Raw genomic sequence first — 27999 nt, forward strand, 5'->3', positions numbered from 1 at the left:
GGTGGATTACCAGGATGTGTACTTTGAGCATGCGCTGACCAACTGGCAAGTGTCTTCACTGACATTTTCACCCTGTCCCTGACCGAGTCTGTAATACTCACATGTTTCAAGCATACCACCATAGTCCCTGTGCCCAAGAACACTAAGGTAACCTGCCTAAATGACTACCAACCCATAGCACTCACGTCTGTAGCCATGAAGTGCTTTGAAAGGCTGGTCATGGCTCACATCAACACCATTATCCCAGAAACCATAGACACACTCCAATTTGCATTGTGCCCCAACAGATCCACAGATGATGCAATCTCTATTGCACTCCACACTGCCCTTTCCCACCTGGACAAAAATAACACCTATGTGAGAATGCTATTCATTGACTAGAGCTCAGTGTTCAACACCGTTGTGCCATCAAAGCTCATCACTAAGCTAAGGACCCTGGGACTAATCACCTCCCTCTGCAACTGGATCCTGGACTTCCTGACAGGCCACCCCCAGGAGGTAAGGGTAGGTAACAACACATCTGCCACACGGATCCTCAATCTTGGGGCCCCTCAGGGGTGCGTGCTCAGTCCCCTCCTGTACTCCCTTTTCACTCAGGATTACATGGCCAGGCACAACTCCAACACCATCATTACGTTTGCAGACGACACAACAGTGGTAGGCCTGAGACAGGCTATAGGGAGGAGCTCAGAGACCTGGCCGTGTTGTGCCAGGAAAACAACCTCTCCCTCAACGTGATCAAAACAAAGGAGATGATTGTGGACTACAGGAAAAGGAGGACAGAGCATGCCCCCATTCTCATCGACTGAGCTGTAGTGGAGCAGGTTGAGAGCTTCAAGTTCCTTGGTGTCCACATCAACAACAAACAAACTATCATGGTCCAAACACACCAAGACAGGCGTGAAGAGGGCATGACAAAGCCTGTTCCCCCCCCAGGAGACTGAAAAGATTTGGCATGGGTCTTCAGATCCTCAAAAGTTCTACAGCTGCACCTCTGAGAGCATCCTGACTGGTTGCATCACTGCCTGGTATGGCAACTGCTTGTCTTCCGACCACAATGCACTACAGAGGGTAGTGCGTACGGCCCAGCACGTCACTGGTGCCAAGCATACTGCCATCCAGGACCTCTATACCAGGCGGTGTCAGAGGAAGGACCTAAAAATTGTCGAAGACTCCAACCTCCCTAGTCATAGACTGTTCTCTCTGCTACCGCACGGTAAGCGGTACTTGCGCACCATGTCTAGGTCCAAGAGGCTTCTTAACAGCTTCTACCCCCAAGCCATAAGACACCTGAACAGCTAATCAAATGGCTACCCAGACTATTTGCATTGTTACCCCCCCTTTTACGCTGCTGCTATCCTCTCTTTATTATCAATGCATAGTCACTTTAACACTACCTACATGTACAGTACATATTACCTCAATTAGCACATTGACTCTGTACCAGTACCCCCTGTATATTGCCTCGCTACTGTTATTTTACTGGCTCTCTTTAATTATTTGCTATTTTTTACTTAACACTTGTTTTTCTTAAATTGCACTGTTGGTTAAGGGCTTGTAAGTAAGCATTTCACTGTAAGGTCTACCTAAACCTGTTGTATTTGGCTTATGTGACAAATAACATTTGATTTGATTTATTATAGAATGTCGTGTGTGCTGAATTTGCAAGTGCAAGCCAAGTTCCACCACTAGGATCAGTTGCACTGTCAAAGCAAACAAGCATACAACGGCCACGAATGATGTGTTTACAATACCGTGTTGGTAATAAGGCATTCTTTGTTTGACGGAATGGTTAAACTTCTGTGTGAGCATTTGAAATAAGTATTAAAAATATTTGCAAATATCTTTGATACAGATGCTATTAGCAACTTCTGCGGTAGCTAGCTAGCTTTAGCTTTGTACCTAGCTAGCACCAATGCATCCAGCCTGAAAACAATGAGCAGTAGAAACTGCAGTCATTTTCAATATTCTTAGCAATGATTAGGAATCCATGTGAGTAAGTATTAGCTAGGTAATCATTACTCTGTAAAGCCATCCCCAGGTATGGGGGGGGGGGGGGTTCAACTTGTTGTTGAACTTCAGTTTATGAAAATAACTAGCTAGCTAGCTATTCAACCCTGTTGCCCAAAGCCAGGGTCTGTAGTGACACCTCTGGCACTGAGATGCAGTGCTGTAGAACGCTGTGCCACTCGGGAGCCTTTGAAAGTGACGCATAACATTACAATTGGTGGATTCATGCTATATTTAGACTAGATAATGTTAAAAAAGGTTGGAGGGTTGTAAATGTAGAGCAATGAAATGGGGTATCAGTCTACTGCTTGGTGACACCCGCAGAACACAACTGTGAAGGGTTTACACAAATATTAGCGTAGTAGCTCTTATCAGGGACTTTGACTGAGAGAAATGACCTGCCCTGTCAGCCTATTGTGCGTACTTACAATCATACTGCACTGTACAGCCTTACCTAAGGATTGGGGATTAATGAAATGGGGGTATCAGTCTACTCAGTACCCAAGTGATATTTTACCAACATCCTCCTCAGTTATCAGACTCCAAAACATCCACTTGTATTGTTTTTCCTCTGGAATAGTGTTCAATACACATTGAAGGTTGACTGGTACAATACAGGTTCTCTGGGTATCATTGACAAGACTGATACCCCCATGTCATTGATCCACAATCCATAGCTAAGGCTGTACAATTAAATAAGTATGTGTCACGGATCCCTCTGGAACTTTCATTGCGCACACCTGGCCCCTATTCCCACTGATTGTATTTGTATATATGTGCCATTTGTTCATCATGGTGCTCTCGATTATTGTTACAAGGTCCGTTGGTGCGTGTGAGTACCTGTGCTGTGTGTTTTGGCTTTCGTGCCATTGTGGATTGCGCAGATGTGCGCGTGTGTTATTTATTCGAGGTACTCCTCGCTCTTTTGTTTTTGGGTTTCTACCGTGTGTTTTGTTACGTGTCTTCGTCCCGTGCCTTTACTATTACGCATTTCTGCACCTGTCTCTCGAATCAGTTATGCCGACGTGGCAGAATAATCGGCCATTAAGGGAGACAGCGGGAATGGCCTGTCCGATGACTGGTCCATCTGGCACCGCTACAAATTCGGCAGCTGCAACTGGGCCATACGACGTCGCCACAATGGGTCCGTCCGACGACGCCACTTCAGCAGCCACAACTGGCCCGTCCGTCGCCACTGCTGCTGGTCCGTCCGACGCCACCGCATCTTCGGCAGCGCAACTGGCCTGTCCGACCACGACGCAACTGACACAACTTCGAACTGATCGACCAGCACTGAGTTCCTGTGATCATCCTCGAGGTCGATGTCATTGCGCTGCTGGTCTTCGTCCCCGTGCCTTTACACGGCGTGCTGTAATTTGGGATCAATAAAAAAAACTATTACGCATTCCTACACCTGTCTCCCGAATCATTTATGCCGACGTGACAGTTTACCCCCAATACAATTGTAAAGTCTAATACATTTTTATTTTTGTATTCATTTAACTAGGCAAGTCAGTTAAGAACTAATTCTTATTTACAATGACGGCCTACCCCGGTCAAACCCTAACCCGGACGACGTTAGGCCAATTGTGCTGGAACTCCCGATCACGACCGGTTGTGATACAGTCTGGAATTCAACCAGCGTCTGTAGTTATGCCTCTAGCACTGAGATGCAGTGCTTTGAACCGCTGTGCCACAATCCAGTGTGATTTCAACAGATTTTTGTCAAATTAACAAAATTATTGTATTTTGTTGAATTGATATAACATTCCAACCTCGTTTAGCATAATCAATTAAATTATTCCATAATTCCACTATTTGTATTAATTTGCTTCACCGTCAATGACGGACTTTTATTTTGAAGGCGAACCGCAAATTCCACTAGTGTGGCTAATCCTTATTGTGGCTAGTTTAACAGCCTTCCACCGTTAATCAAATAAGAACTGTCTTATAAATTAGGGGTATTTTAGATGATGATACCTAGCTATATGGTAAGCTAGCTAACTATAGCTACTGAAACAGATTGTCGTTTTGCTATGCTTTTGGGAAAGAACATCCAACTTGCTAGCTTTTTGTTTATAACCAGCACTGCCCACAGTTTGGGGAAATGAGTCTGTGCTCGTGCGGCTGCGTTAGGTGCGCGAGAACTTGACCAGCATCATAGCATATGTATCGGTGAATCGTTGTGACATATGACATACGAGTGATAGTGTAATCAATGTGTAATAACTACGTAAAAAATGAATGATCCTGTTAAATTATTATGTGACGTCCATTAGTCAACAAGTTTATTTGACTCATCAAATCGCGTTATTTGACGTGTATCTTTTTTGACACGCAAAGACCCAAACGGCGTTCCATACTCAGGTTCTAAAACAGCTCCCTTTCCCATATCATGCATAGTGAACTCCGAGGCATGCAGAGAGTTTATGAACATGTGTTGGCATGTGCATGCATCTGGGTGCAGCAGAAGGATGCGTTACCATCGCCCATATATACGATCAGTTACAATGGAAATAAATAATTCATGACGGGGAAATGAGTCTAATTAGCAGGCAGTTTTGGGTCCTTTGATAAAGCTGAGGACTAATTCTGTGAAGGGCAGGAAGCTCTGTCATCAGTCAGCCCTGAACAGATTAGCATCTATTATGAATGAGGGACGAGCACCCTGGTGAAACCAAGTGTGTCCTAGAGACAAACTTAATAGCTCCTGCAATGGGACAAACTTCACCTCCCCCTTCCCTCCTCCCTCAGCCAGCTCCACACACACTAGTGAGTCCCCGCAGGGCTATTGTGTGCAGGTAGGAGCATGCTGCTACTGTGGAATTCCCAGCCTCCCTGTCCATCATTTTGACAGCTGTGGAAATACATTCGCCAAGCAGTATTTAAAAGCATCCGCTGTGTTCAACAGCACTTTAAGCACAAAAGGAACCTATAATTCAAACTCTGCCCTTGGGGTAACTATGCATGTGTCCAATTTAAGAGTTTTGGCAACGGATTCTCCAGCGTTTAAAATATTCGGGGAAGGTGTTGTGATGTTTTGTAGTTTGTTTTTATTCCACAGGAAGCCTGCTATTTATTCTAAGAGTAGTGTATGTGATAAGGTGTGTTAGTTTTGGTGAGAAGTAGAAGTACATCTTACTGAGCTGAGTGATGTCATATTTATTTTCTCTGATGAGAGCCCAACACAATGAGGGCCAATTAGAAGCTGGTGTCATGGCAGTGGCGGCTGGCGTGTGTGAGGTGCTGGGGACAAGTGAGGGCCCGGTGTCAGGGGGACACGGGTGGGCGTGGTATGCCTGTCAGGAGTGCATTGGGAAAGATAACAATAAATGGCTAGTAATGACACTTAATGAGCTTGATTAAGTTGATTTGTTACTGGAAAAAAATGAAGTAGCAAAGGGTGGATGTAGGCGATGTAATAAGAGATTCATTTTAATAGATAGCAAATTCTGTAGGGCTTTGAAACACAATGGGACTGGAGGGGAAATTAGTGCAGGGTACAAAGGGATGCTAAATTAATTCTTACCAGACATATTTAAGATAATTACGAAAAATGAATATCATCTCTCATTTAGCTGAGCACACTCTAGCTCTGTTTATACCTGGTTCTAACATGTGGCCTTTGTCCTGATCTTGTCGTCATTCTGATTGTGCCCACATTTTTAGACAAGTGTAGAGAATCAAAAGACGCATTGTGACCTGATTGTGATCATATCTAATAAGTGTAAACAGACAAAATCAGGTTACGATCAGGACAATGGACGCACGCTAACGGCAGATGTAAACAGGGCTGTTGACTGTGTTATGGCTTTCAGGTGTACTTTTTCAACATATTTCATAGTATTTTCCAGATGTCCTTGGGTTTATTATTTTTTTAACACATTTTTCATGAGAGAACAAGTTGAAAATGTTCCCATATGAATATATCATACTGCTATTATGGATATGCTGATGACTGTCAGGTAATTATCTCACCCACTCACAGTGTTGAAGGCTGTAGGATTCCTTTCATTCCATCTGATAATTGACTATGAATGGGTGGGAAATGTTATATACAGTTCATATAAGCTCACTTTCCCTTACACAATACCAGTGGAAATTATTACAGCCTATACACGTTTCTGAATGAATCTGTAAACAAAATGCCATTTTATACAATGTTTTTCACTGCTTTTGAATATGCCTCTCCCAATTTTCCTTTGAAAGCATCAGAAAGTCAGATGAAGGGAAGTTTAATTAAGTAAGAACCTGTTGAGGAAGATTTCCAATCATGGTCTTCAGAATGAGTGCATTCACCGTATTCATCTCCAGGCGATATCCTCTCTCTTTATCCAAGTGTGCGCTGGAGTTCTCTAGAGGGACCCCAGTTAATTGAATACATTAAAGGAGAGCGCCGGGGGCTTTATTTATTTTCTACTTTTCTTAGACTTGTTTAAATGAGACCAACTGCTGCTGTTTGGTCCCTTCTAGAGTCTAAAGGGTCTCTACACTGGGATTGGTGGGTAGCAGTGGCTAGAGCACAGGCTCAGTGGAATCCAAAGTGTTATTTATTCATGTTGGACCCCTGAGAAAGACGATCTCAAGCATTTGCCAATCATTCAAAGATAGTAAGGCCATTGCCAAATGTCCCATATAGCTGCTGTATGAAGTGGTATGAGGTGTTGAAACCATTAGGCCTTATATTTGATCTGTCTGGCCCTCTATACCTCTAAATTGCAATGTTGTGTGGAACTTTTGTCAAGAATACACAGAGGTGGGTTGTTCTCCTGTTCGTCCTTTACATTGTTGGTATTATTCTCCTCTCTAGGACAAAGCTGAGCACCATCCATTTCCTCCTGGCCTGGTTGGCATAGCTGCCCTCTGTGGTTTTAGACAAAATGTAAGATTACTTGCGTAGTAACCTCGGTTCTCTGATATTGTGAGTGAGATATGGAGGTTCGCTAGGACCACCTACTCTCTCGGAAGGGGAAAGGTGATACCTAGTCAGTTGTACAACAGAATGCATTCAATTGAAATGTGTCTTACGCATTTAACCCAACCCCTCTGAATCAGAGAGATGCGGAGGGCTGCCTTAATCGACATCCATGTCTTCGGCACCCGGGGAACAGTGGGTTAACTGCCTTGCTCAGGGGCAGAACGACAGATTTTTACCTTGTCAGCTCGGGGATTAAATCCAGCAAACTTTCTGTTACTGGCCCAACGCTCCTACCCACCAGGCTACCGGCTGCCGTACCTATCAAAAGAGTACAGACAGGTAGAGTGGTGAGTGGCGAATAAGGGGAGACCCTCACTTTCCAAACCTGTAAAATGTAATGTAAAAGAAATGTAGATTTCCGCCTAAATAGACACCCAAAAGTATTGATTTATCATAACAGAGCCATAAACAATACCCAGTAATGCTTATACTGCCAGAAATATTCAAATCTCACCTTTCTGGTAAATATAGTTAGCAAAATATCTGCGGTGTAGTCAATTTTGAGGACACAAGCTCAAGTACACCGTACAAATATGATAAAATTATGAAAATATGAAAGATTTGCTAAAAAAGTGGGGGAATACAGCTTGAAATGATTAACTGCCTTCTATATATAGTAATTATCAAATCATAAACTATTTACTGTAATATTTCACCTGTCTTATAACTGTAAAATAAATATGATCATACTTAGCGACAGGACAAAATTGGCACCATTTCATATAACTGATGACAGAGCATTTTCTGCCCAGCGTCCTGTGAGCGACACACAGATGCCATTCAAATGCCTGCTGACTTGTTACAACTTCCGCTTTAAGCACAAGGGGATTTCCTCCCTCTGTGACCAAGAGAAAGTGGTCTTGTTTAAATTCTACAAGATTGTTTTGTATTTCATGTTGAGAGCTCTAAATCCTTCTGAGAACATTACGGCGAGATTAAACTGTTTTTGCTGCAATCGCTAGTCTCCCATTCATATGCCATATTGTAAGCCGAGCTGCGAGGTTGACAGACCGGGAAGGTCGATCTTTCATATAAAATGTATAAAATGTGACGTGTCGCTCCTTATGAAAATTAGTTGTACGATAACACATACTGCATTTTAGATGAGAACGGCTTGCGAAGCGATCAGAGCTGTCACGGAGTGCACAGCAATTGATGTTGCTCCATTTACAGAAACCTTTTAGTCGGAACTAGTCCCCCAAAAAGGACTTTGTGTTTAAGTTAAAAGGACAACTCTCCCACCTTCTGTTTATTATCAAGCATGCCTATCTTCTTCACGCTCTTGTAATCAAGGGAATGCTGAGAGATACCTCACTCACAATATCAGAGAATCGGGGTTACGCAAGTAAGCTTAAGTTCTCTTCAATTTTACATTTTGATATCTCACATGGGGGGATATGGCCAACTTCCGTATCGTAAGACATGCTCTCCGAAGCCAGGGTAGTCCCAACATCAGCATCCCTTAAAGGTCCCGAAACTAAGGGAGTACGCATCAAAAATGTTCCAAGACAACCCATCAGAAAACACCTCATTACAAAGTGAGGGGAAGCCCAATACAAGGTGCACACAGTCTTAGTTTAATGAGATATGTCCCAAAAACAGTGCCCAAGAGGTAAACTCCTCTGTAGGATTGGGCCCTTCCAGTCCCCTCCGAAGGCTATCACCCTCTCGCCATTATAAATCAATATAATAGTCCCAAATATCCGATGATTGAAGAGCATAATACCCTTGCCCGAACACGCCTACAATCCAAGTAGATGTGCACTGTGCGTACTTGACAACGACAGCCTTCGAGGGAAGGTGACAGCTGAAAAGCCTTAGGCTCCAAGGTGCGCCAATAGGAAAAAGTTGTCTCGGGCCAAAGATTGGGTTAGGTACATTAATCTAAAACAAAACAACCAGGGCAGACTGTGGGCGTGACCAGTGGTTGGTAGAGCCAGTCCACACGTACACTTAGGGACGCCAAGGGCTGTAGCAAAGTGAAATATCAAGGAATTTGACATGTTCCCACTTTTCAGAGGCTATTAGCTGTTGTTGAAAGATCTTAAGGACAATAGACATGTTCCAGGACGGTCTAAAGGCCTAGAGCAGGGTTCCCCAACTGGCGGTATGCGTGATCGTATACAACTGTAAACAAAGGTTTGAAATTATGATGTTTTAGTAAAATATGATATCTGTTTGGGCTTCTTGTGGTCAATTTGTCGTCCCTCCAACTGTCTGCTCAAGAAAAAATTGTCCCGTGATTGAGACTGTTAAGGCTTTTTTGGCCAGCAATGCCCCAGCCCCCTAAAGAGACAACACAACTGTTATGGGTAAACTGTATCACTGTCTGGTCCTATGCACCTTGCATGATCTTTTTGATTGAGACAAGGTTGATTGATGTTAGGTCGTCCTGGAATGTGTCTATTGTGCTTAAGATCTTTTCACAGCAGCTACTAGCCACTGAAAAGCGGGGAAAGGTAATATTCCTTGATATTTCAGCCCTTCCTTGCTACAGCCCTTGGCGTTCCTAAGCGTATGTGTGGACTGTGCTCTACCAGCCACTGAACAACAATGAACCTTCTCTCCGTCCAAAAGATCCTGCAGAGAGCATTGGACCATGGAAAAAGTGTAGGAAGAAACACAGTCACACCACTTTTCCACACAAAAAAACACACCAACTAAAACAGAGAGTGTACATAATGGGCTGGCACTCTTTTCCAAGAGTCGTGGTTTTGTCTCTTTCTTTTTTTCTTTCTATCTTACTGGCTATTACCCGAAGGCTAAAGCATCCAGGTGAGGATAGAGAGTGGCTTTGTTCGCTAGGGTATAAGCCCTGCATGATGATCGCAGCCAGGACTGGTCGTAAGCAGCATTGACTGGAAAATCACTGGTCATCGAGGGGCTCGAAGATGAGGAGGGAAAGCATGCGGCATCACCAACATTTCCCTTGGTGTGTCAGCAAGTCCACCCCAAACGGCGTGGTCCCTGTGTTTTGGTTCCTCATAGGGTTGTCGCTTCTACCAGGCTGCAGCAAGTCAGTCTGGATAGATGCAGGAAGCGGACTGTCTCGGGACAGAGCAGCCAGCGCCATGACGTCAGATCTCAGGCAATACAGGACAGCAGTATTCCTAATGCTGGGCAGTAGGACAGCTACGTAACTGGTATGTCTTGGTCCTGCTCCGTGGAGGACGGCTGTCAAGAGCAAAGATAGTTCCTCAGCCGCTCGCTCCTCCATTGGGAGGCAGAGCAGGCAGTGGTCTGGCTAAGTGAACCAATCGCAGTAAAACATGGGACGAGGAAAACCAAAGCTTTGTGGACTCAGGAGTACCAGATAGCTGTCTGGGGCTCTGATGCCTGATTAGGGAATTACTATACTTACTGATCTCTAGCTCAATGGAGAGTGTTCTCAAGAACAGAGCCAAGTTCCGCCACTCAGAATCCTAAAAAGAGCTGAGGGGGTTTCAGAGTGAGCCCTGGAAACCTGTCCTCCAGTAGAACAGGGGAGCGGAATGGTTATGGTTCCCCTGCCTTGTTGTATAAAGTAGCAGTGCCCTCTGGCAGGAAAACCGGAGTGGCGCACACAAGAACTTGCTTGACTGTGATAGCTTGCGCCATAGCAGTCAGAAGCAAATGGGCCACACTGGATGGCGAAAGACAGATTCCCGTCCTGCTCCATGTGTCTGTGAGACCGGAGGGAGGGCTAATATGCTGACTTCTGCTCCCGACTCGAAACCTGAGGGGAGAGCCTCAGGGAGGGAGGCATTCGGGGGGCAACAAAAAAGTGCATCTCCTCCAGGAGTAGCAACCGTTAAACCTGAAAAGAGAATGTAGGGGAGAGGGCCGTAGGCCCTACACACTATACTCCTCAGCCGCCAGGGCTACGCCCTAGGTTAGCTAACCATTCTTACCTCCCTTAAGAGGGTTAGAGGGGCACAATACTGCTTCCCTACAAGTTTGGCCTGGCTCATTTGGCAGACTGCTGAGTCGCCGGGGATCTTAGTCCCCCAAGGTCAGCTTGTTGTCCCCTCCCTAAGGCTGGGGCGAGATGCAGAAACCAACAGGCTGTCACGGAGCCCGGATCTGCGGGGCAGGCAGAAGATGAATGCTTCGTCTTCTTTTTTGTTTATGTGACACTTCTGCCGCATGGCAGCGACAGTGGGCCTGAACAACTCCTTGAATGTCACTGGAGCATCCAAGAGGACCACTTTATCTTTGTCTGTTAAGCTGGATGAGCTCATCCAAAGTGCCCTTTCTCTCACTCTCAGTAGGCTAATGGTACATCCACATCCTTGGATGACACTACGGGATGCATGGAGGTTCAGGTCTGTAATCTCACAGATCTCCTAAGCATCTGGGTCTAGGGTGTCAAAGTTCATTTGCTTCCCCACCACCTCCAGTAACTCAGCCTAATATGCCAACAATAAAGAGGTCACATTCAGAACTCTAATTGCTTGGGCTGAGGCCTTGTACATCTTCTGAAAAACCGGAGGCAGTAATGTGCTTCATCTTCCCAGGGACTGAGGCACTGATGTCGTTAGCAAAATGGTACAAGGTGGCTGGGGTGGTAAGAATCTTTCTGGTGAGGGTTGTTTCCCACAATCTCTGAGCTTCCATGAGGCAAGCTGGTACTGCTGGGAGTAGTTACTAAAACGGAGCTGTATAGGTCATCCCTAACTAGCCTTCCCCTGACACTACATCGTCAGACAGTGAGGGGAGGGAGTCGAGGCTATCCATGACCTCGACCCAATTGGGCTCAGTTGCGGAGAGCTGAGCCTCATCTTTCGTTGTTGGCTTTGAGGCAAGAGGGGCTATCGAGATAGAAGCATGTATAAGCCTCCTCTTCACTTGCCCTCATCAGCAGTCTGCAGTGCTCACAGAACTCAATATCTTCGAGCGCATCTAGAGCATGTACCTTATCAAAGCAATTGATGCATAGAGGGTGGGAATTGTTTCCTGCAATCATGGAACCACAAGCACAAGAACGTGGGGGTTAGAGTGCTGGGCTAGGCTCGTCCTGGGATGGGATAGTAGTAGCCATTGTGAGGAACAAGGCTTGCTAGGGGTACCGAACAACACCTGTCGTAGGAACAACGTGTAGACAGTGTATGTTGCAAAAAATGTGGGAAAGAAATACATTTTATGTCCTGAATTCAAAGTGTAATGTTTGTGGCAAGTGCAACACAACACATCACTGAGTAACCCTCTTCATATTTTCAAGCATGGTGGTGGCTGCATCATGTTATGAGTATGCTTGTCATTGGCAAGGACTGAGAGTTTTTAAGGATAAAAATCCTTTGAATAGAGCTAAGCACAGGCATAATCCTAGAAGAAAACCTGGTTCAGTCTGCTTTCCAACAGTCACTGAGAGACAAATTCACCTTTCAGCAGGACAATAACCTACAACAAAAATATACACTAGAGTTGCTTACCAAGACAACATTGAATGTTCCTGAGTAGCCTAGTTACAGTAAAAACACCACGCACAATGAATCTTACAAAGGCAAAATGATCTTCTCTCCTATTGCATAATTGTTCATTTTTGTCACTTGACTTTTGATTTTGCCCAATATTCTGTGTTCCTACCTTGCCACCAGATTTCAAAGGTCTATGCACAACAAGGACATCATCATAAAATTGGTTCCATGTTTCATGAGCTGAAATAAAAGATCCCAGGAATGTTCCATATGTACAAAAAGTTTATTTCTCTCAAATGTTGTGCACAAATTAGTTTACATTCCTGTTAGTGAGCATTTCTCCTTTGCCAAGATAATCAATCCACCTGACAGGTGTGGCATATCAAGAAGCTGATTAAACAGCATGATTATTACACAGGTTTACCTCTAAAATGTGAAGTTTTGTCACACAACACAATGCCACAGATGGCTCAAGTTTTGAGAGAGTGTGAAATTGGCATGCTGACTCCAGGAATGTCCACCAGAGCTGTTGCCAGAGAATTTAATGTCAATTTCTCTACCATAAGCTGCCTCCAACATTGTTTTAGAGAATATGGCAGTACGTTCAACCATCCTCACAACCGCAGACCACGTGCAACCACGCCAGCCCAGGACTTCCACATCCGGCTTCTTCAGCTGCGCGATTGTCTGATAACAGCCACCCGGACAGCTGATGAAACGATTGGTTTGCACGTCCAAAGAATTTCTGAACAAACTGTCAGAAACCATCTCGTATGCGTGTTCATCGTCCTTACCAGGGTCTTGACCTGACTGCAGTTCAGCGTTGTAACCAACTTCAGTGGGCAAATGCTCACCTTCGATGGCCAGTGGCAGGCTGTAGTAGTGTGCTCTTCATGAAAGAATTTCGGTTTCAACTGTACCGGGCAGATGGCAGACAACATGTTGTGAACAGAGTGCCCATCGTGGCGGTGCGGTTATGGTATGGGCAGGCATAAGTTACGGACAATGAGCGGAATTGCATTTTATCGATGGCAATCTGCTGCCATCACCTCTTGTTTCATAATAATGCATAGTCCCATGTCACAAGGATCTGTACACAATTTCTGGAAGCGTAAAATGTCCCAGTTCTTCCATAGCCTGCATTCTCACCAGACATGTCACCCATTGAGCATGTTTTGGATGCTCTAGATCGTCGTGTACGGCAGTGTGTTCCAGTTCCCACCAATATCCAGCAACTTCCTATAGCCACTGAAGACGAGTGGTACAACATTCCACAGGCCACAATCAACAGCCTGAGATGTGTTTCGCTGCATGAGACAAATGGTGGCCACACCAGATACTGACTGGTTTTCTAATCCACGCCTCTACCTTTTTTTTAAGGTCTGTGACCAACAGATGCATATCTGCATTCCCAGTCATGTCAAATCCATAGATTAGAGCCTAATGAATTTATTTCAATTGACTGATTTCCTCTGTAACTCAGTAAAATCTTTGAAATTGTTGCGTTTATATTTTTGTTCAGTGTAATTATCCTTGAAACATTACTTTTAAACAAATCATATTTTTGTCTAGTAATATATTTAGTACCTTTTTTACTACCACGTCAGTAAACTAAGCCTATAGGCATTAACAAGTGAAATATTCATCTTTGCTGTTGAAAGATGTCTTTGAACATCAATAGACCTGGCCACAATTCCTCACTGAATATAAAACACTATAATTTGTGGATTGAGATCCCTTTTAATAAAGAGACTAAAGTAAAGATTTAAAATGAACACGATGATTAAGAGCAAATGTGCCAGGCATTTATATAGCAGGACTGCAAGATAATTAATAAAGATTCATGCTCTAGACCAAAATTTGAATTTTGAACAAAATGTGCCTGATGTGGGCAGCATTTAATCACCTTACTGACAGGAGTAACTGCTTTCATTTAACCTTGACTGAAGATCATGAATTCTAACGCGTTTAATTGGATACATCATTTAACAGAATGAACAGAGCAAATTTCCCCCAATTCAAAGGCTCTGATTGACAGACAGTGGCAGTAAGACCTGCTACAATTAAAGCTGATCTGTATTCACTGCCCCCGTCACCCAGCTCCATAAGTGATGTGACTGTTTGATCATCGCTGCAGAGAAACTTTGCTGAACTTCACCTTGTTTTGAAAGGGCTAGACGCTGAATAAAAGGGGAAGGTTTTGGGGGGGGGGGGCAACCTCAAGGGTGGAGACACACACAAGCCCCTTGGGTGCCAGCGATGCCTCCCACCTCTGGCCCAACAGCAGTTACCCTCCTGATTCCTGGCAGGGACATGACAAGACAAAAGACAAAACTGGAAGTCTCACACCATTATGTTTATTATCACCATCAGCAGCTTAATTGAAATGTTTCAAAATCAGGAAAATGACAATGCCACCTTTCCGAGACATTGGAAATAATGACTTTGTCTCATAGCCCTCTGCAGACAATTGCCCCGATGATGTGAAAACTGTGTTAAGTGGCATACAGTGAAATGTGTTGCAGACACTTAATTGTTTTCTTGCCTTTGACTCTCGAGAGAACAAATTTAATCTGTGAGCCAGACATTTCCTCAGCGACGAAGCCTATCCAGACAAAGCATGTTTGGTTAAGCAACCATGCTCCAGGGTTAAATTTCATATTTTGCAATTACAGGGTTTATTTTTTCGAACAAAAAATGTAATGCATTATTTAAATGATCATAGCTTTGGGATGTTTTCAGGGATCATGCTTCCAGGATGTTATATTAGGGAGCTTAAACTGTCAACGTGTGAATCAGTGGCATATAGGCTACTGGCTAATGGATGTATAACCCTGTCAATTGAATGATTCATTTATCTTGACGTTTGTGTTGGAGAAAGACCCTTGGTTTGGTGCTAAACCTTCTCTTGTTGTTGCAGCATGTGGTACAAAACAAATGGATGTGTAACAGTGAATCTCTTGAGTGAAAGTGAATGTTTAACTCACTGACTTCATAGCTTCGAAACATGTACTACCTGACCTGATCAACGAAGAGGTGTGTTGTTTTGGAGATAAGCAAGGTTACGACATGTTATGTGGACAACAAATCTCTCACGCTTGTTCATTGGGAACAATCCGTGGATGTTGCAATAGGCTAACTGGGGGGGGATGTTGACACAGTGGTTCGGCCAGCTGGGTCAGATCAACACTGATATTAAGGAACAGAAGAAAAAACATGTTAAAGGAAAAACACATTTAGGGGATCAGATCCAGTCGAGTGTTGTTCATTCTGTTTCACCACAATAATACAAACCATCTGTGCTGATTTGAAGTGGTGAGAATGATTTTAAGATTATTGAGTGGCTTCTGGTGCTAATTATCTAAAGAGCTCTTTTCTCTCTCTCAACTTTAGACTAACTACCTCAAAATGTTTTCTCTGTTTCTTTTGTCAACTGATAGCTTTGTGGAGATATTGTTTGAAAGTTGGCTAACAACCATGACAGATCCATTATTTCAGCATGTGTGGTGAAACAGATGTCCCTCGATGTTCTTCAAGGCAGCAGTTCTAAATGACAATACGTTGAAATGCAGAAACTTCAGAAGCCTCTACTGTCTCTCCAGAAGTCCACAGACAGCCAATGCTTTACATTTGCTACTTTTACCACTGCACATTATGTCGAGTCTGACTCTTTCCTCATTCTCCAGTATTAGACCATATACCAAGTCAAGCGTCAGATCCAACACTAGTAAGACTTGTTTGTCCAGCTGTTGTACTTTTGCGGTCAATCTACAAGGTCACGCCTGGGTGAATTTGAAAGTCACCCCCTATTGCCGCCCCGCCTCCACCCGTTTCCTCTGCGCTGTAAACCAGTATAGTCAACCACCATGGGTTAATAGAGACAGTAGATATTACAGGGCAAAGAAGCATGCGGGTGCTTTCATGATTGATTGATATTGTTGGGTTTAAGACTGTGAGACTATAATATTAAACAAATGGTCCATTGAAAAGTAGGAGGTGCCATGGCAATGATTGATATCCTTGCTGAGGGAAAAGGGACCGCTAGATGTCCATAGATGTTTCAGAAACAGAAGAGTAAACCAAGAGGGCTCATGAGATACTTGCCTTTGTGTGTCTTTCAGCTCTGCGCGTCCACACCACTGAGTAAACAGTGGTTCATACATGATTCGTTCATTAATGTACTGCTTTTTCTCGGTCAAGGCAAGAGGGCCTCTTGACGGGAATATCTATGGTGACATGTTGACGTGGGAACAAGGGTCCGCAATTTATTGATGTAGCGATCATCGTGACGCAACGTAGTTCACAAACATGCAGACTCCTCTGCCAATTATCAAAGTGTTTAACTTTTGAAAACATGGAAAATGACCTTTGCTCCATTTGAACCTCCACAGAACAAACGTACAGTAAATTCCTCTGGATATCAATTCCAGACAGCGTTTATGCTGAACATCAGTCCCTAGACAGGTCCTGGGATTGTTTCTTAGCTTTTGTTTTCGGTCCTCACAGCACTGCGGATATAAAGGAGCTTTCACAATAGGATTTATTTGAGACATCATTATATCATTTCTGCAGTTTAATATAAATGCTTCATTTAACTAGCTAGAGTAAAGAATGCTTTGTTTTTCAGACATGTTTTCCAAATGTGAAGACATTGATCAAATGTAGTGAGCTAACTCATAAATACTAAATGCCTCTAAGGTTCTGCATTTTGCATGTGTTTGTGATTTATTCAGACTGTGTTAGTCAGTATATCCATTGCATTGTCTTGTATGTACAGTTGAAGTCGGAAGTTTACATACACTTAGGTTGGGGTCATTAAAAATAGTTTTTCAACCACTCCACAAATGTATTGTTAACAAACTATAGTTTTGGCAAGTCGGTTAGGACATCTACTTTGTTCATGACACAAGTTATTCTTCCAACAATTGTTTACAGACAGATTATTTGACTTATAATTCACTATATCACAATTTCAGTGGGTCAGAAGTTTACATACCCTAAGTTGACTGTGCCTTTAAACAGCTTGGAAAATTCCAGAAAATGATGTCAATGCCTTAGAAGCTTTTGATAGGCTAATTGACATAATTTGAGTCAATTGGAGGTGTACCTGTGGATGTATTTCAAGGCCGACCTTCAAACTCAGTGTCGATTTGCTTGACATCATGGGAAAATCAAAAGAAATCAGCCAAGACCTCAGAAAAATAATTGTAGACCTCCACAAGTCTGGATCATCCTTGGGAAAAATTTCCAAACGCCTGAAGGTACCACGTTCATCTGTACAAACAATAGTACGCAAGTATAAACACCATGGGACCACGCAGCCATCATACCGCTCAGGAAGGAGATGCGTTCTGTCTCCTAGTGATGAACGTACTTTGGTGTGAAAAGTGCAAATCAATCCCAGAACAACAGCAAAAGACTGTGTGAAGATGCTGGAGGAAATAGGTACAAAAGTATCTATATCCACAGTAAAACAAGTCCTATATCGACATAACCCGAAAGGCCGCTCAGCAAGGAAGAAGCCACTGCTCCAAAACCGCCATTAAAAAAAAGAGACTACGGTTTGCAACTGCATATGGGGACAAAGATCATAGTTTTTGGAGAAATGTCCTCTGGTCTGATGAAACAAAATAGAACTGTTTGGCCATAATGACCATCGTTATGTTTGGAGGAAAAAGGGGCATCATGGGGATGGAAAATTACGTGGATATATTGAAGCAACATCTCAAGACATCAGTCAGGGAGTTAAAGCTTGGTTGCAAATGGGTCTTCCGAATGGACAAAGACCCCAAGCATACTTGCAAAATGGCTTAAGGACAACAAAGTCCAAGGTATTGGTTGGACTATCACAAAGCCCTGACCTCAATCCCATAGAAAATGTGTGGGCAGAACTGAAAAAGCGTGTGCGAGCAAGGAGGCCTGCAAACCTGACTCAGTTACACCAGCTCTGTCAGGAGGAATGGGCCAAAATTCACCCAACTTATTGTGAGAAGCTTGTGGAAGGCTACACGAAACGTTTATCCCAAGTTAAACATTTTAAAGGCAACGCTACCAAATACTAATTGAGTGTATGTAAACTTCTGACCCACTGGGAATGTGATGAAAGAAATAAAAGCTGAAGTAAGTCATTCTCTCTACTGTTATTCTGACATTTCACATTCTTAAAATAAAGTGGTGATCCTAACTGACCGAAGACAGGGAATATTTACTAGGATTAGATGTCAGGAATTGTGAAAGACTGAGTTGAAATGTATTTGGCTAAGGTGTATGTAAACTTCTAACTTCAACTGTATGTATGCACACATGACTGTAAGTCGCTTTGGATAAAAGCGTCAGCTAAATGGCATATATTATTATTATTATTATTATTAACTGTATCTGATATTGCTGTCCATTTTGCCAGTGCTCTCGATTCATGACCAGCAATGAATTGTGTGTTGTAGGCTCTGGAGGAGACAGTTAATTAAGTAAATTAATGAAGCACTGGAGCACGGGAGCACCACCAACTCACGGTGGTAAGCTCCTTCCATGCTCCTTTCGTAATGTATGATCTCAATTCAATCAATCCAATGTACCAGTTCTCATTTAAGGTAAGATTAGATTTACACATTACGGCCCAGCACTTCCCTACATCATAATTAGCTACTCCCTCTGATCGGGACATAGTGGCATGCTGGACTCCCCTCATCTCCCTATTGCTACTCACAAATTTAATGAGAACTTTCACAAGGCTGTGCGCACTGACAATGTCATCACCCTCTCAGGTCCCAGCTCTAGGCCCTGCCTGTGTGAAGCCCTCACTAGTGGGACAGAGTGAGGGACAAAGAACCCAGACTAGTCCTCCTCCTCCTCAGCTCTCTTGTTCTCCTCAAGTCCCTCCTAAATCAGTCTCTCGGGGGGGAATAAGCTACAGTAATGAAATGGCACTCTAAATTAAGCACTATGCTAGCTACAGTATGTACTTAGCCTACATGGATTGGCGACACATCTGTGAAAGTACTACTCTCGTTGACTAAAGACAAATGTATCTGTCAATTTCCTGTAGTTGCGGGTGAAACCATTACCACAACCTCATTGATAAGATGCTTCTGTTTCTCCACCAACTCTGTGGAAGAGTCACTGAAAGTTGCAGCTGTCAAGATGAGGCAGTGAACAGAGTTGCCTGTATTGGAGCTCCCCCTTCAGGAACAGCGTATTGGGTATCTTCCATCAGATGAGGTGATAAGATAGAAAACAAGCATTCAAAATCTGGTGATGGTGTGAGAAGCCATGTCTGTCCAAACTGCCCAAAATCAGGTATGTATGTATGGTCAAGAGTGTGGAGCATGCAGCACTGACCACCAATGATCATTTGTGTTTGACTACGGTGGTACATGTGTGATCACAGAGCAGTTAGGGTTGCTGTGGTGAGGAGAGGGTCAAAGGTGAATGTAGTAGAGGTAGTGCATTGACTCATAGCCTAGCTATGGGAGATTAATGACCTTGTTACCCTTCAGAAATTCCCTTTCAGATGTATCACTTATAAACTCAGCAAAAAAAGAAACGTCCCATTTTCAGGACCCTGTCTTTCAAAGATAATAGTAAACAGTGTTTAAACCCCATTGTAAAGGGTTTAAACACCGTTTACCATGCGTGTTCAATGAACCATAAACAATTAATGAACATGCACCTGTGGAATGGTCGTTAAGACACGAACAGCTTACAGACGATAGGCAATTAAGGTCACAGTTATGAACACTTAGGACACTAAAGAGGCCTTTCTACTGACTCTGAAAAACACCAAAAGAAAGATGCCCAGGGTCCCTGCTCATCTGTGTGAACGTGCCTTAGGCATGCTGCAAGGAGGCATGAGGACAGCTGATCGTCCTCGCAGTGGCAGACCGAGTGTAAAAACACCTGAACAGGAATGGCAGTTTTCTGCCATGGCCAGGGAAGAGCCTGGATCTCAATCCCATTGAGCACGTCTGGGACCTGTTGGATCGGAGGGTGAGGGCTAGGGCCATCCCCCCCAGAAATGTCCAGGAACTTGCAGGTGCCTTGGTGGATGAGTGGGGTAACATCTCACAGCAAGAACTGGCAAACTTGGAGCAGTCCATGAGGAGGAGATGCACTGTGGTACTTAATTAATGCAGCTGATGGCCACACCAGATACTGACTGTTACTTTTGATTTTGACCCCCCCTTTGTTCAGGGACACATCATTCCATTTCTGTTAGTCACATGTCTGTGGAACGTGTTCATTTTATGTTTCAGTTGTTGAATCTTATGTTCATACAAATATTTACACGTTAAGTTTGCTGAAAATAAACACAGTTGACAGTGAGAGGACGTAAAAAAAAAATCTGAGTTTAGTAGAGGTAGTGTATTGAATCCTATAGCCTAGCTATGGGAGATTAATAACCTTGTTACCCTTCAGAAATTCCCTTTCAAATGTATCACTTATACCTGAAATATCCAAATAATCAGACAATTAGACTATTTAGGATATTGAACATATGCTCCTCAACAAGTTAGCATTAAGGAAGCATGCAAAAATAACAGGATTGACAAGTTCAGTTGTATGATGTGTTTTCCCCCCCCCCTCTGTGAAGAATTCTGTATTTATAACGTCATTTTGTCACGCGTTCTTTGAAGGCGGCAGCGAGTGCACTTATGCCTTCCTTTGTTAGGGTGAGTTGGCAATTTCCTCAGAGATGGAGCAACTGCAGGCAGCCTTTTTTTCTTGGATAATGTCCCTGACACCTGGACCAAGCTGCTGTTTCCATTTGCTCACAGTCTGGAGTCGGTGGTAAGATACATGTCATAAGTCTCCTGCCACCCAAGAGTCACTCGCTGCTGTTCCTCAACAGCGGCACACTCTCTCGACAGTCTCCAGGACACAGAGGTCTGGTGGGAGGGGGGTATTATCTAGAAACTTCTGTCCACATGCACAAGAAATCACAGAAAAGAGAGTACTGAAGACATCTTAGTCCCCCTGAATGGGCTCTCCTGCCGTTATTTTTGTGCTTGTGTGATCCAGGCCTTACAGTGGCTCCTAACATGGAACATGACATGACAATCTAGTTACGGCGTTCCATGGCAGTGAGCTGAAAAGGGTGTTTATTGCAGAGATCTGACAGATGCAATCTACATTGTAATTCATCTGTTGATTTTGACCTACAGATCCCGTCGTGATCATGAATTGTGTGTTCCATTTATTCAGCTGTTATTCCTCTGGCTTCACAACAGTCACTAGCCACCTAGGAAAGTAAAAGCAATTTTGCAACCCTGCAGCCATAATGAAAATATCAATCAATTAAACTGAAGAAAAAAAACATGCATGAAAAATCCTTTATGCAATCTGAAAACCTGCATGATAATAGCTATGCAGTTCAACCAGCACCATATCACTATCATTATTCATGTAACGTGATTGTCATCATTACTACTCTAATTCCTCCAGCCCTGGCAGAAGAGGGCATTGTGGGGGCTGAGGGCCCATCTGTGTGCGGTCTTCAGATAAAGTGATGTAGTGCTGGGGTCTGGACAGACAGGACCAAGGAAGGGCTGTGGCTCTGTGTTGCTCAATGTGGCATGGCACTCAGGGCACTTCAACCCCCATTCCCTCCTTACAGGTACCCGACAGCCCACCACCGTGCGCTACTCATTTACTGCTACACTGGTTTTCATAATTAGCGCCGCAAGGCCTCATTAAATCCGCTCTAATGAATAAATATTGTATTTCATAGCCTGATTACCAGATCAGCTCAATGCTTGCACGTCGTAAACAATTATTTCCCTAAATATTCATCACCTCAAAGTGGATGATCATTGGTATTTAATACCAGTATTTTCAAGTGCATCTTTATTATGCTAATAATAGATTTTTAAAGATTTGTTTCTGGGGGAGAAAAATATGACCCAAAAAATATGAAAATGTAAATGTAGGGAACAGAGATGATGACCTAAACACAGCATCACTGTATGGATTTGTGGAGAACTGTTTAAAGCAGTAAAACTTGCTTCTTTCTTTGCACATCTCCAGATGTCTACGTTTATAAACTGAGGATGCTATTCAGACCAAATCTGTGGCGTGCCTTGATCGGTTTATGTGAAACGGCCTCCAAGATTTTTCCAATGTCAACGCAAGCCAGAGCCATTTTCTACTGCATATGACAGAAGGCAATAGACTACAAACTTGTGACCAAACATGTATCCTTTCGTAACCCAGCAGGACAAGCTTCCAACTGGTTTCCAAATATTAAACAAAGCAGCGCACTCCGAATTAGAGTAGCTACTCCTGTAATAAGAGAAAGTCTTTCGCCGAACACACTCAAGCATTGACTGAAATGTCAAAATGTAAAGTGTCAGTGTTAATGAGAGCATGCTCACTGGAGACGGTGCAGGTCAAATGCAGTACATTTTCAAAGGCTTAATAGCAATGAACCACCAAAGAGTCACCGCACATTTCCTGTGTGGTACCACACTACTGAAGAGAAAATACAGGCAATAACTTCTTTGCTACTTGAGTGACAACCGAGAACATTACTATTTGCACTGTAAAACATATAGCTGGAAAATGAAAGGAGAGAACGAGGAGAGCGAGAAAGTGCTTTAATAGAATTGATTTACAGGTATGAGATTCCCATTAGACACTGCTAATTGTTTCCACACCATTAGTGACAGTTATCTAATGAAGGATATAACCAGGCACTGTCAGATATCACAGTTCCTCTCAGCCCGGGGGGGGGGGTTCCAATGGCTCACTGTGTCCTCTCCACCCGAGGGGCATTGTGGGACAGTGACAGACTACCAAATAGTCAAGAGTAACCGTGACAACAGTTTTTACTTTCCAACAGCTGAGACTAAAACAGCAGATAAGCCTTATTGAAGTGAAAAGCTCATTTTCTTACAGAAAAATGTACGAATCTTGAGTACAATTACCGTAGAGCCCAACTCGCCCTTACACATTTGATATATATTTGGGTTTATAACAACTTGCAGGTTAAAAGTGAGATCACAAGCAAACACAACTATAAACATTGAAGATATTCATCATAACAGTATAAACAGTGAGGAAGACTCATCAAATTACGTCATGTAATTGATGATAAAACTTTATACATTTAAAACAATGTAAAAAAGAACAATAGAAGAATGAACCGTTTTGCATTATGGAATATAGAGATATTGAACACAACGTTTGTCAGTCAGGTCCAGAATCAGGTGACGCCCTCCGTGGTTTACTGGCTCTCGTCCATTTCCTTTTTAAGGCTGCAGAGAGAGAAAGAGCCATGTTTGACTTCCCAACACAGTAGCAATCACAGTCTGTATACGATTGAAGTGCTTCAGCGGAAAGAACATTTACCTTTTTAAGTAGGCATGGGCGTTGTCATACCCGTGGTATTTAGCCAGGTAGACCAGGACTCCAGTGGCACAGCGACCCTCTCTGGCTCTACAGAAGCTGCAGTTGCAGATCCCTCTGCATGTCGGACACTCCCACTCCTGCAACATAACAAGGCGAGTTCAACCAAGGCTGCACAACAGTCGAAAGAATGAGTCACCGTTTGACGGCTCGGGAGTAGAACAGTGCAGTACTTACAGGATCCAGCAGGGCATCTCGGACCTCCTCTCCGTAGCGGTTACGGAGACATGGGCCACAGAACTGACCCCTCACCCCCACACACTCCGGGTTACGGCAGTTGGTCTTGGTGTCGATCGTCTTCTGGCGGCACTGGTGGCAAGTGGATCCCTAGGTCAAGCAAATCAGAGGGGTGAATTTGCTGAACATGGCAGTACGAATGTGAAACCTTGCGTTTGACAACCACTGTAGGAGAATGGGAACTTACAGTGGAGCTGTTGTACACCTTCTCCCGCACGTTGTTGGCGATCAGATCCAGCTCCACCTGGGAGATGTCCTCCACAGGCCGCACCACATGAGGAATAGCTAGCCCTGAGCTGTAGTTACGCCGATGAGGTGCCTTCTATAAACACATTCACAAATATATCAACCGAACTGGCAATTCCTGGAGTCAGATTCACTATTGTTGAACGAACAGATCAGGAAACATCAAAATATTTAACTTTACAACAAGGGTATGGGTTAGCCACTCACCGCCTCATCCACCTCCTCATAGTAGCGGCTCCTGCGCACCAGGTTGAACTTGTCCTCCTCTTCCTCTGGAGGAGGGCTGGGGGGGCCGTCCACCAGGGTGCGGGAGCGAGTGTGGGGCCGAGAGGTGCGTTCAGGGTTCCTCCTACGGGGTCCTGAGGCTCCCAGAGACTGGCGGGGGGCACGGCGAGGCTAGAGGAAATTAAAACATACCCCAATCAAATACAGTAAAAAAACAAAAACATGGTAGCTAGACATCAATAGTCAAATCTTCGGTTTCCTGATATGCGTTTTATAGTACAGCCTCATCCTCCATCTTGACCCACTTACCGTATTCATCATAGGCAGAGATGATCTTCTGGGGAAGCCAGGTATTTTGTTGAGTTCTGCCATCAGCTTTGCAAGCTAAACAAAATATATATTAAAAAAAAAAAAATGAGCACTCAAATGTCACTCAGCAGGCAACTGCCAGAATGACTCCTGTGAATGAGCCCGTCCTACCATTGCTTTGTTCTCCTTAATGTTAAGCGCTCTCTTGTCCATGAAGTTGCCTCCCTCCTTGGAGTCAGACTCTCTTTTGGGCTGTTTAGAGGGCTCTGCTGCAGTGGTCTTCTGGGTGGCCCTCCTGGTGGGGAACTTCATGGCCACCTTCAGGGTCTGGGACCGACGGCCCTTCCGCCGAGGCCCCAACGACTCCTCAGAGTCAGAGTCCACTCTCTGAAACGCACAAGCAACATTCTGAAAGGTTATTGTTTATAGTAGCCACCATTGTGTAATAAAATTATGCTGGTAATATCAAGAACATGTTTTTATATTTTTTAAATTGAAATAATCACCATGGCACTCATTTTACTGCTGAAAGCATTCTCGAACCCAGTGAGAGACTCTTCCTCCGAGCTAGCCTCAAACACCTTGGCTCTCTCCGCCACCTTCTTAGCTTCTCTGAAGCTACTTTTCTGCACAAAGTAAAACACACTTCAGTTTCATTAACAACGAACTCATTCAAATGAGTGAATATGGTAAAACATTCATTCTAACTGGGTGGAAACGTAACAATTCGGCTTACCGTGTTGGCAAAGCCACCGTCCGAGCCAAAACTATCACAGCTGTCATCTGAGGAGGAAGAGGATGTCTCCATGGGCACGTTACGGAAGCTCCGCAAACTCATCCTGGTGGAAGGAGGCTGGGGGGCCTGCTGGTGCGACAAGCGGAAAAAGTTAGGAAAAACTGAATGACCATAGACAAACACTGTGAGTACTATTGGTTTTAGAAACTGCCTGTACACTGCTGCCCACCTAGACAGGGAGAGAAGCAGCAATACATATGGTGGTAGGGGTATGACTGCAAGATTCATTCTGGACACCACAAGGTAAGTTAGCCGTGATATAGCTCTACGTTAGCTAACACAAATGGATCTTACAAGGTCAATGAAGTTAGCTATAGAAAAGGGAGTTGCTAGCTACAGTAGCCAAGTAAGATTCACTCACGTTGATTTAGGATACAACCAACATTTGAAATGACAAAACTTGTCAGGATAAAATATGAATCTGAATAGCCAAATCTGTGGTGTAACTAGTTAGTAGCCACTGAAATGGTTGATTAAAAACATAACTAGTTAACGTTACTTAATATATATTTTTTAACTGTTTAGATTCACACATGGTAGCTAGTTAGCGAAGCAGGATACTTGATTTGAAGCAACGGTTGCATTGCAACTCAAACGAGACTGCAGGCAGTCTGCAACAGCGTGACTAAAATGTGAGCAAGAAAATAGAAAAGTTAACGTTAGCTAGCTACACGTTTACCACATGAGAATTGTAGGTAGCTATCATTCTCTGCAGCTATCTAGAAGTACCCTGTAACTTTGATATAGCTATTATATGTAATTATACATTCCTTACCCTAGAGCGAGATGGACTCATTTTGTTTTCTTTAAAGTTTTTTGCAAAGAAAGTAAATCTAAACTCGTGTTCACGCTTCTTCAGTCCTTTAATGAATGCAGAGAAACACTTGCAGATGGGGCAGAGAAATTTCCCGCGCAGGAAAATGTCCTAAAAGGTATATAAACTTTTTTTTTTAATAAGAGCTAAAAGGAAAATATAACACACAAATCTGCGACAACAAATTAGCAAACATATATATTTTTAAATACGGCTCTTCAACACATTTTTATTTTACAAATATTTGAAAATATTATGTCATATACTGATCCACAAACGTGTAACCTTTCAAGTGCTACGCCCTGGCGCGAAATCATAGCGTAGAACTGTGCATAAAGGGGCGGGTTTATAGAAAAACTCCCGCGTCCTTGCCACCAGGTGTGGTGGTCGTGTTCTTGGATAATAAGAGAAGCGTATGAACTTCATATATGTTTCTTTTTTTTAAACCCTACATATAGTTAAAACCTATATAAAACATATATTACGTACATTAACTTTTCTATATTGTAATAAAAGGCACAATTACCTCTCATAAATAGAAATATTACAACAATGTAGTCAATACAATTTACAATAGCCTTATATAAAACAGTTCACATATACAACTACACATTATATGTAGGCTTACATGTTAAATATAGAATATATTTGAGTGCATACAGTACAATTCAGAATTCAGCCGTAAAAGACTGAATTGTGTGCATTCCCTAAATCACAATTCTCACAAGCTCAAATGACTCCTAAAAAGATCCCTCGAGAGAACGTTTAAAAATGTATATTTTTGAAGTAGTGTGAAGGATAATTTTCAAAGTAAACCTGCTGTCCAGTCTATTCAGACATGTAAACAGTTTCAAACAGCAAATGATCCTCAGCTTCGAACACTACAGCCACCTCTACCCCCTCTCCTCGGTCTTCCTCTGACCTGTTTATTGTCCTGTCGCGGTAACCTTTTCTGGCGCTCCACTTTGATCCATCCCCCCTCACTGACTTTAGCCCCCTCTTGCTCTGTACTCGGGTTTTCCACCGCTGGTGATATGCCCGGTATCACCCTGGGCCGGTTCTGAGCTACTACACTGTAACTATGGGACCGAGGCCTCCCTGTTTGCTGTGAGGTTCTGCTAGACTTATTCTGTGTGAAGTTTCCCCTTGTATTGGACCATGCACCTTTGTTGTGGCCCCCTGTCACAGTCAATGAGTTTTTAAAGTAGCTGCTGTGCCTGCGGTAACCTTGCACTGCCCCAGCACTGAGCGGGCGTTCACGCTCCAATGCGCTCTCTGAGGTGGTGCTGGAGGGGCTGCTGCCCTTTGACCCCAGGTAGAGGGGGGAGAGCATGGTGGACAGGCCGGTGGTGGGGGATGAGCTGCGGGAGCACCAGGGAGAGAGGGAGCTGTGGTTGGGAGACCTCCGCACTGCTGCAGCGTAGGAAGAGGCCTGGTCTCCATACGCAGACAGGAACTGAGACAGGGTGCAGGTCTCTGAGCCACCGGTGGGGGTCCGGGCACCATGCTGCTCTGCTGCTGACTGGTTCTTCAACTGCCTCTGTCTCAGATTGTACATCCATCTGGGATCCACATCTGGAACAAG

At 43.7% G+C, this 27999-nt stretch overlaps 2 protein-coding genes and 1 long non-coding RNA gene across 9 annotated transcripts in view; 1 reads left to right on the forward strand and 2 right to left on the reverse strand.

Moving 5' to 3' along the window:
* The first annotated feature begins 2150 nt into the window (after nt 1-2150).
* LOC127914876 (uncharacterized) lies at nt 2151-3421 on the forward strand. Its single transcript, XR_008089379.1, has 2 exons — nt 2151-2920; nt 3026-3421. It is a non-coding gene; the product is annotated as an uncharacterized LOC127914876 (long non-coding RNA).
* A 19540-nt stretch (nt 3422-22961) lies between these two features.
* Nucleotides 22962-26516, reverse strand: LOC118367066 (cell division cycle-associated protein 7). 2 transcript variants are annotated; one of them, XM_035750067.2, is made up of 10 exons: nt 26376-26516; nt 25541-25666; nt 25311-25430; nt 24976-25191; nt 24805-24879; nt 24478-24666; nt 24212-24346; nt 23965-24114; nt 23731-23867; nt 22962-23636 (listed from the first exon to the last, which is right to left on the reverse strand). In XM_035750067.2, the coding sequence occupies exons 1-10, from the start codon at nt 26394-26396 to the stop codon at nt 23606-23608; spliced, it is 1200 nt and encodes a 399-aa protein (XP_035605960.1). In that variant the 5' UTR covers nt 26397-26516; the 3' UTR covers nt 22962-23605. The 2 variants fall into 2 exon arrangements, with proteins under 2 accessions (XP_035605960.1, XP_035605959.1); XM_035750066.2 differs by having other exon boundaries at nt 25541-25669; nt 26376-26515.
* The window catches only part of LOC118367065 (mitogen-activated protein kinase kinase kinase 20-like), a 54350-nt gene continuing 52795 nt past the window's right edge, over nt 26445-27999 (reverse strand). For all 6 annotated transcript variants that reach the window (XM_035750063.2, XM_035750061.2, XM_035750062.2 and 3 more), the window contains one exon: nt 26445-27989. In XM_035750063.2, coding sequence (XP_035605956.1) covers nt 27283-27989 — 707 coding nt within the window. In that variant the 3' untranslated portion in view covers nt 26445-27282. The remainder of the gene's footprint in view (nt 27990-27999) is intronic.

Source organism: Oncorhynchus keta, chromosome 34 (genome assembly GCF_023373465.1).
Source record: "Oncorhynchus keta strain PuntledgeMale-10-30-2019 chromosome 34, Oket_V2, whole genome shotgun sequence".
Taxonomy (NCBI): domain Eukaryota; kingdom Metazoa; phylum Chordata; class Actinopteri; order Salmoniformes; family Salmonidae; genus Oncorhynchus; species Oncorhynchus keta.

Coding starts and splice junctions, on each gene's coding strand:
- LOC118367066 (XM_035750066.2), bottom strand. CDS start 26,396: ATGAGTCCATCTCGCTCTAGG. Junction 25,670..26,375: donor TGAGTCCATCTCGCTCTAGG/GTAAGGAATGTA, acceptor TTGTCGCACCAG/CAGGCCCCCCAGCCTCCTTC. Junction 25,431..25,540: donor ACGGTGGCTTTGCCAACACG/GTAAGCCGAATT, acceptor TACTTTGTGCAG/AAAAGTAGCTTCAGAGAAGC.